Source organism: Merops nubicus, unplaced genomic scaffold (assembly GCF_000691845.1).
Source record: "Merops nubicus isolate BGI_N331 unplaced genomic scaffold, ASM69184v1 scaffold3284, whole genome shotgun sequence".
Classification (NCBI taxonomy): Eukaryota; Metazoa; Chordata; class Aves; order Coraciiformes; family Meropidae; genus Merops; species Merops nubicus.
Genome location: NW_008606040.1, coordinates 674 through 9,004, shown reverse-complemented (window position 1 = coordinate 9,004; position 8,331 = coordinate 674). Strand labels below are relative to the sequence as shown.

The following is an 8,331-nucleotide window of genomic DNA, read 5'->3' as shown; positions in this document are numbered from 1 at the left end:
TTCCTGCTTTTAAATAAGCTTTTTAAATAATCTTTATTTCTGAGTGGGTGTTTTTAACACCAGAATACTAAAAAACCTGTCCCTGATCCCAGAATTCAGAATGCATGTCGGAAATAACATTTGTCTGTTGTCAAAACCATGCCACTGGAAAGAGATGACCTTTCCTGTTTCATACTGGGGAAGAAGTGTTATGATATGGTTTGTTTTGTTCCTAGATGATTCACATGTTCCTAGTACAGTTTAATTGATGGGTATAATGTTTCCCAGTGTGAGGCAAAAGGACAAGCTGAGTTGTATTTTCATTATTTTAGTCAGAATAGGCTACATAGGTTTAAATGGGTCTGATTTCTGTGACTTTCAAGAAGTACAAGGTGTGTATTATTTATCTCTCCTTAAGGCCTTCAGTTCCCTCTTTTTTGTTACCTAGGACATTTTGCAGCTGAGGATGTGAAAATCAAATTGAATGAGCTAAACCAGAAATGGGACTCTCTGAAAGCTAAAGCATCTCAGCGCCGGCAGGACCTCGAGGATTCCCTGCAAGCTCAGCAGTACTTTGCAGATGCTAATGAGGCAGAATCCTGGATGAGGGAAAAGGAGCCCATTGTAGGCAGTACAGACTATGGAAAAGATGAAGACTCTGCTGAGGTATTTAGTTTGTTGTTTGGGTCAGTTTTACATAAACACAGTAAGGATTTGTCCAGTGTTAAAAATGTAAGGAGTGCTGCTAATGACAGAATTCTTAAGGGGAAAAAAGGCAGAACATTCTTGTGTCAAGCTAAATTTTGGCTCAGGGTCAAAAGATGACAGTTTTTCCTGTCTCTTAGTTATTGCACATGAAATTTTGCTCTTCAGGATATTAAACCAATTGTGAGGAAAGTTCACATATTTATGCACTTCTTTATAGCCTTTTTGTTACATATAATGAGACTAATACCAGCAAATTCCTCATTTTATGTTGTATTTCAGTGCAAGTCTGATTTTCAGCAGTTCATTGGTCTGGAAGTAATTTTTTTTTTTTGTCTGGAGTTACTTTCCTTGTATCGTTCTGTGGCCAAACACCATCTCCCAGACACTGCTGAGTGACATTTCATCAAATTGAAGTGCAGTTTAAAGGCATACTTTCAAACGTAACACTATTTCCAGAGTGACATGTGGCATTCCTAGTCACAACAAAAGAATGTTTCTGAGATAAGGTAGGGGAAAAAGCACCAGATGCATTTGGACTACTATCTAGCCTGTGAATAAATAGAAGTAGTTATTCTCATGGGAGTCACAAGACCAGCAGCTCTGAAAAATTCACATTGCCTCTGTATGGAGCCAAAGTATGTATTTTAAGCAGAGTAACATTTGTAAAATGGCTTAAGTGTACCTGTGGTTTTTATCCTTTCACTTTCAGGCTCTTCTGAAGAAACATGAAGCTTTGATGTCTGATCTTTCTGCTTACGGCAGTAGCATACAGGCATTAAGGGAGCAGGCCCAGTCATGCAGGGTAAGGAAAGGTGCTAATCATGTTGCTAAAAGCCTTGGGTCAGCATAAGGTAAAGGCAAAGCTTAATAACAGTTGGCTTGAGAACTTATTGTAGACTATATTTGGTTTTCTCAAAATCAGTGGTCTGTTTTTATGTTCATAGCAGGCGGCTATGTTGCATTGGAAGAAAACAGTATAATGTGGTTTTCAAGGTTTGAGCCCAGACAGCACCTAGAATATGTCTCTCTGCATTACATTTCTTTATTTAAGAATAATTTTAAGGCACTACAGTAGCTTTCCCTAAAGCTAAAGCATTTTTAGGACAACTGTATTGATTGGAATAAATGTGAAACAACTAATTTTTCTTCTGCTCCTTCATCGTTAGCAACAAGTTGCTCCCACAGATGATGAAACTGGGAAAGAGCTTGTTCTGGCACTCTATGATTACCAAGAGAAGAGTCCCCGGGAGGTGACTATGAAAAAGGGAGATATCCTCACCTTACTCAACAGCACCAACAAGGTATGCTCTTGCCTTCTGGTTTGCTGAGCTGCTTGGCTCGCTTGGTTTTGTATGTTCCAAAGAGCTTTTTTGGTTGTGAGGTTTTGTTGGTTTGTTTGGCTTTTTTTTTTTTTTTTGAAGAGCATTCAGAGAAGGTAAGAATTTGCACATATTTAGCCCCTGTTCCTATTCAGCACTTCAGCTTACCTCTTCAGCTTATTCTCACAACTTCTGTATAGCTGCAAGCTTTTCTAAGTCAAATAAACAACATACACTCTAAGGCATGTGTCTGTGAGAAAACTTACTCTCCTACTGTTAAGGAGTTTTTAACCAAATGCCAGGGGAGGCATGGAAGTAACACCTGTAGGTCTTCAGGAGACAGTTTGAAATGATCTCCATAAAAAGAGCAAACTATTGTGAAGATCACTGTTTTTCTTGTGTTAACAGAAGCCTCTAATGTGCAGCTTTCAGTTGCTCAGCATACTTATGCTTGGTGCTTGCCTCACAGCATCTGCTTTCTGTTCTTTTCTTTCCAGGACTGGTGGAAGGTTGAAGTTAACGACCGTCAGGGCTTTGTACCAGCTGCCTATGTGAAAAAACTAGATCCTGCCCAGTCTGCATCCCGTGAGAACCTCCTGGAGGAGCAGGGCAGCATAGCACTGCGACAGGAGCAGATTGACAACCAGTAAGATCTAACTGATGAGATACGACACCCATCCAGCATTTGCTGGCTTGGGCTTTGCCTTGCCTATGCCAGAACTTTAGGGTGATGTCTCTTCCACTAGGGAGTAATTAATTGGAGCAGAACAAAGGTCTCCTTTACCAAGCGCACTGTATTCAGTTGGTTTATTCTTATTCTAGATTTTCTTGTTGCTTTCCCCATTTTTTAACTGTAAAACTCATGACACTAGAGCTCAACTTGCTGTCTGACTTGAGTTTTTTATGTGTTCCTTTTGTTGTTGTACCTAACAACTTAAACTTGTTTGTGAGTTATATCTGTCCTAAGCAGCTCTTGTATTTGTAGTTGTCACTGCTTAATGTGTGATCTGTTTTGAAAAGCTTTCTTAAATTCAGTTACATAAGTACAGTACCCTCCCTATACAGGGCTGCCTCTGGAGGTGACCTCCTTAGGAGCTGTGACTACTTTTGTGCTAGCTCATTACATTTTTTCCCTGAAATGTGGTGCCATTATTTGTTGCCATTATGTGGGCTAAAACATGCCACCCTCTTTTTGTTTTTCTTCTTCTTTCTTTTAAAAGAGGAATGTGTCATTGCAAGTAGAGAAAACTGCGTGGCTGCCTGGTAATGACCTCCTAAAGCACATGGTAGTTGTAGATTAGTTCAAGCAAGGGCTGTGGGTGATAGCTGTGAGCTACTGGCTCATCTTATCAAGCCACTTGGAAGCCAGAGCTGAAAGTTTTATGCATACTCCCATCTGTTTGCACAGCTATGCTGTCATTCTACATGAGAATTTCTTCCCACTCACTTGTTTTGAGTCACCAGTTATTACAGTGACATACAGTAATTACTAGGTTTAGCTCTAGAATTTAAAAGAAAAAACAACCACAGAACACACATGCCACCACACCCCTAAAAAAACTCCAAACTTTTACTAGTGAGAGGGATGCTAGAAAACTGTGGCACACTGTTCAGGATTTTAGTAGTGTGCAACTTTCTGTATGGGTTTCCATGCTGCTTTTAAGAACTAGAACAGAGGTGCCTTATTTTAAAGCCAAGGAGAGGAGACCACCCTTTGGTTTACAAACACATGGCACAATGATCAGGAAACGAGGAGACCTTATAGAGAGAGTTCAACTGTACTGCTGAGGTTTCTTTATGTGAATTGTACTCCTGGTCTGATTTGCTTTGTTTGCTTCTGAACAACACCTAATTTTCTCCATTTAAATGTGAACTCTTAACCATCTCCTACCACAGACAACCCATGGATGGAGCTGCTGCTTTCATTATTTTTGTTAATCTGACTAATTTTTCGCATGCATTTGCTGTGCTCCCTCTGTCTGTGCAGGACTCTCATAACTAAGGAGGTCGGCAGTGTATCTCTGCGTATGAAACAGGTCGAAGAACTGTGAGTAGGATCAGCCCTTTCTAAACCGTGCTGTCTCCATGCTGTCACTGTCATCCTCCCTTTGTTTCTTCCTTCCTTTGGGAAAGCTGCTCCAAAGAGATGTGAAGGAAACAATTTCTGCCGTGTGAATGATTTTAGTTTAGATGAGTGTCGTGGGACGTGTTTCATGTGTTCTTTATAGCCAGCCAGCTGCTTGTCTTGTTGGTCACCCCTGTGCTGCAGAAGTGGTTGATAACATTTTCCATTATGCTGAATTTGTTTACCAAATGAGGCTTTAGTGATATCTAGACTGCTTTCTTTAAAAAGTGTCTCTTGCATTTTCTGAGATGCAGAGAGTTTGTTTATATAAATATATATATACATACACCAAGTATTACGTTACATATGAACATCTTAAGAGTTGGAGTTATTATATAAAGTAACATTCATGCTGGGTAGCCAAAAAGCTTTAATTTATTTCTGTAGGATGATTGTGCTTTATTACAGCATTAACTTAAAATTAAGTTAATTAAGCTAAAACTTCTGTTCATGTCTTCTGGAAAAAATTCCAAGTTTGCATTATGGTCTTGGAAGTTGCTGGGAGATGCAAAGCAATAGTGTTCACTGGCTGTGCCCTGACTGTCTTTTCGTAGAGAATATATTTATTGGGAATTAAAAGTGAAAGTATTATGTTAATCTCTGAAGTGTTGCAAAGCAGCTTTGAGGTAAGGTCTGCTTCTACAGGAATTTTGCCTCAGAACCTCTGAGTTTCACAGGTGTTTAATACCTACCATTGTATGCTGAGGCAAACATCTGCAATTGGTGCAGGCTTCAAAACAATGTTTTCCTCAAGTCCAGGTAGAATATGTCTATTCCAACATCCTATGAAAGATTCTTAATTTCTTCCTATCCAGTCTTAAACCAGGATAGACAGGAAATGACAGATTCTCTGCTTCCACAGTAAGAGTTGATTACCAGTTTGGTGTATAGACATTACGACCCAGGGTATCTAGGACTTTGTTTGACAGACTTTGTCACCTCTGAGTTACTGGTTGGGAAGATGCTACGTTGTTCAACTCTTCAAGCTGGGAGTTGTAATTCCTCAGTGGTTGCCTGTGTGCTCCAAGGTGGGAAGTGAAAACATTGTAAGGCTGCCCTTTCCCCATTTGGGGATGCTGTAGGTGTCTCAGCAGCAGCTTACATTATTTGATTTAATAACATCAAAATGGATATCTTTGTCTCTTAGTAATGAGAATCAGTTGCTGTTGTTAATCCCTATAGTAGACCAACGTGCAATCTGACTCAGGATATAGAAAAACCATCCAGGTGCAGCTAGAATATCCCATCCTCTGGAAGACTTCAAGTAGGTTAACAGTAAGAATGGCTATCAAGGGTGTAGCTTTTCTGAATGCAGGTTCTTTAAAAACAGGCATTATGCATTGCTAAAGAGCTCTGTAATTCAGTACCAGTGACTGTCAAACTCCTGTTGGCTTTTGTCAGCAACAGCTTGGGATTGTAGGGTTGTTTGTGGCAAGTTTGTTACCAGCAATCAAACAGAAGACATCAGTTTTCTTGTGGCTTTAAATAAATGGCTGGTCTTCTGAGGTTTGTCTGCTCAAACCAATTCAAACATGTTAGAGGTTTTACTTGGCATTTCTCCTTATGTAAATGGGAAGTAATTTTACTGATGTTATTTGGACTTCCATGAGTATAAAAACAGTATATGTGAAACAAATTTCATGGATTTCCCAGCTGGATATAGTTGTGTTATCAAAGTAAAAACAATTTTTTAAAACATTCATCAGATTTTGCACTGAATAATGGCTAGGTAAGGCATTTATGTCCAAAAGCTGGGAGCTTAGTGGATTTTATTCATCGGATGACAAACTTGATGTGCTAGAGAAGAATACCTCTCAGAAAGTAAGACCCTATGGAATGATTCCTGCACTGCAGTGCTGCTGCAGCTTCAGAGCCTACCCTGACAACCTCAGCTGTGATTTGGGTTTGCTTTTGCCTGGTGAAGTGTTGCATGTGGAAGATCTCATTTTGGTGTGTGTATCCATGCAGAGGAGAAACATGTATGGTTTACATTTACCTGACAGGGTACAAGTAGATCATTCTGTACGAGAAGAGTGTGTAGACCTGCAGGGATTTCCCACATCTTTGGTGATACCAGTGCTTAGTAAAGTACTGTGACTCAGCTCAGTACAGTCTGACTGTCCCCTGCTTCCCTCTTCTGCTTGTTCCAGGTATCACTCTCTTCTTGAGCTGGGAGAAAAGCGGAAGGGCATGCTCGAAAAAAGCTGCAAAAAATTTATGCTTTTCCGTGAGGCTAATGAGCTTCAACAGTGGATCAATGAGAAGGAAGCTGCACTCACAAGTGAGGAAGTGGGTGCTGATCTGGAGCAGGTGGAGGTGCTGCAGAAGAAATTTGATGATTTTCAGAAGGTACGTTGGAGTGACACATAGTGTGTGTGTTCATTTTGGCCATTTCAGGCTTACTGATCATGTATCTGCCGAGCTTTGGAGGAATTTGAGGCACAGCCTTCTGTTATGCTATTCCTCTTCCTTTTTGTTGAAAGGAAAGGTCTGTTTCCATTTGTAGAGTTTTTCCCAAGATAAGAAACCAATAATTCTCTGCTTCAGAGTGCTGATAGGCTTACAGGTTTATTTTTTTTCTCCCCACGTTTGCAATACTAGTTCATTTTTTTTTTTCTTTGCGTGAGGTGTGAAAGAATTACTTGGGCAGATATATTTATTCTGTCCACTTTGGTAAGATTCTGAGCACTGAAATGCAAAGATGAGCACCTTATGCAGTGGAAGAGAGAGTGATTTGATAGCTCTGTGGACATTATTATATTTACAGCTTAAAAGCTGGCTAATGAACAGTTGAGCCAATCTTGTATCATAGGTGAGATGATGACAGCAGTTACTGGATTTCAGTTCTCTTAAAATAATCTAGTGGTTGAAATGAAGATGTGTCTTCTATTAAAATTTTAAGTGCAAGTTCTCCACTGTCTTTTTTAACCAACTTTCTTTTCAGCTTTATGGGGAGCTCTTTGTCGGTCTGTTTGGCTGGAAGAACTTAAGTGTCACAGTAAAATCACTTTTTAAGTTGACCTTTTAGCTAATTCATGCAATAATATGGATGAGAGCTTTTGATCTTGATGATGGTAATGTCATATACCTGACAGTTTAGAGCTTTCTTACATTCCTGACTGTTAATTTACTTTGTGGATGGCAAACTCCACCAGCACATTTCTTTGCTCTATTGGTGCTTGGCACCAGCAGCTGGGGTTTCTTGGTGTGGGCTCTCATGCATGGTGTGTCTGCTGGTAACTAAAGGTCATTGCTGTTTACAAACCATGCATTTTTTGGCACCCTTGGTGTGCCTGCCAGCTTGTTCCACAGGTTCTGCTTGTGTGAATGTTAACACTGTGATATTTTACTGTTCTGTGCAGGATTTAAAAGCTAACGAGTCACGTCTGAAGGACATAAACAAGGTTGCGAGTGACCTGGAGTCGGAGGGGTTGATGGCAGATGAAGTGCAGGCAGTCCAGCAACAGGTCTGCTTTTCCTCTGACTTGGTTTAATCCTCTTGAGAAGCAAAAGACTTTCTTCCTTTTTGTCTGTTGTCTTCTGTTTTGCTTGTCACTGCAAGACTCAAGATGTTCATTTTTGCTCCCTGGTCTGATAATGTTGGTATTCTAACCAGAGATGCTTAATGCCTGTCCTGTAGTGTGGCCATCACAAAGGTACCCTTTGAATTGCTTCTCTTTAAATAGTGCTATAGAAAATTGCACCATCTAGAGCTTTTTTCCTTTTCTTTTTTTAGGAATGGTAGGTCTTTATAATAATATTAAAGTCACAGAGAATCCATGAATTAGCTTTGCTTCATGTAAATTTGAAATTTTCACCTTTATTTCTTTTCAAGAAAAGCAGAGAGGAATGCTAGGGGAAAAGAGAAATAAAACACAGCTCAACTTAGAGTGGAGGGGCTCTGTGGGTTTTCTGGGGCTTTTAGTAACATACCTTTTTTCTCTTTTTGCCAGCTTTTCACATATTTGTGCTATTGTGCATAGAATTGTACAATTCTATCCAGTGCCAACAGAGTATTGAAGCAGTTTATTTTCTGAGCTCTGAGGTGATGTGTTGCAGTAGATGGTTGAGTAGCCAAACTCCCATTTCTGCTACACATGTAGGTTGGCGAGCACTTAATGACATACTGGTAACCAACTTGTAGAAGAAGGGTGGAAGTTTATCTCCTGCTATCTTGCCCCGCTCTAAAACAGTAAAAAC

At 39.9% G+C, this 8,331-nt stretch overlaps 1 protein-coding gene across 1 annotated transcript in view; it reads left to right on the top strand.

Moving 5' to 3' along the window:
- The window catches only part of LOC103772183 (spectrin alpha chain, non-erythrocytic 1), a gene marked incomplete at its 3' end in the record, with an annotated part of 22,467 nt that overhangs the window by 13,707 nt on the left and 429 nt on the right, over nt 1-8,331 (top strand). The window contains exons 18-23 of the mRNA XM_008939504.1: nt 428-645; nt 1,397-1,489; nt 1,854-1,988; nt 2,504-2,652; nt 6,282-6,480; nt 7,494-7,598. Of these exons, the coding sequence (XP_008937752.1) occupies nt 428-645; nt 1,397-1,489; nt 1,854-1,988; nt 2,504-2,652; nt 6,282-6,480; nt 7,494-7,598 (899 nt within the window). The remainder of the gene's footprint in view (nt 1-427; nt 646-1,396; nt 1,490-1,853; nt 1,989-2,503; nt 2,653-6,281; nt 6,481-7,493; nt 7,599-8,331) is intronic.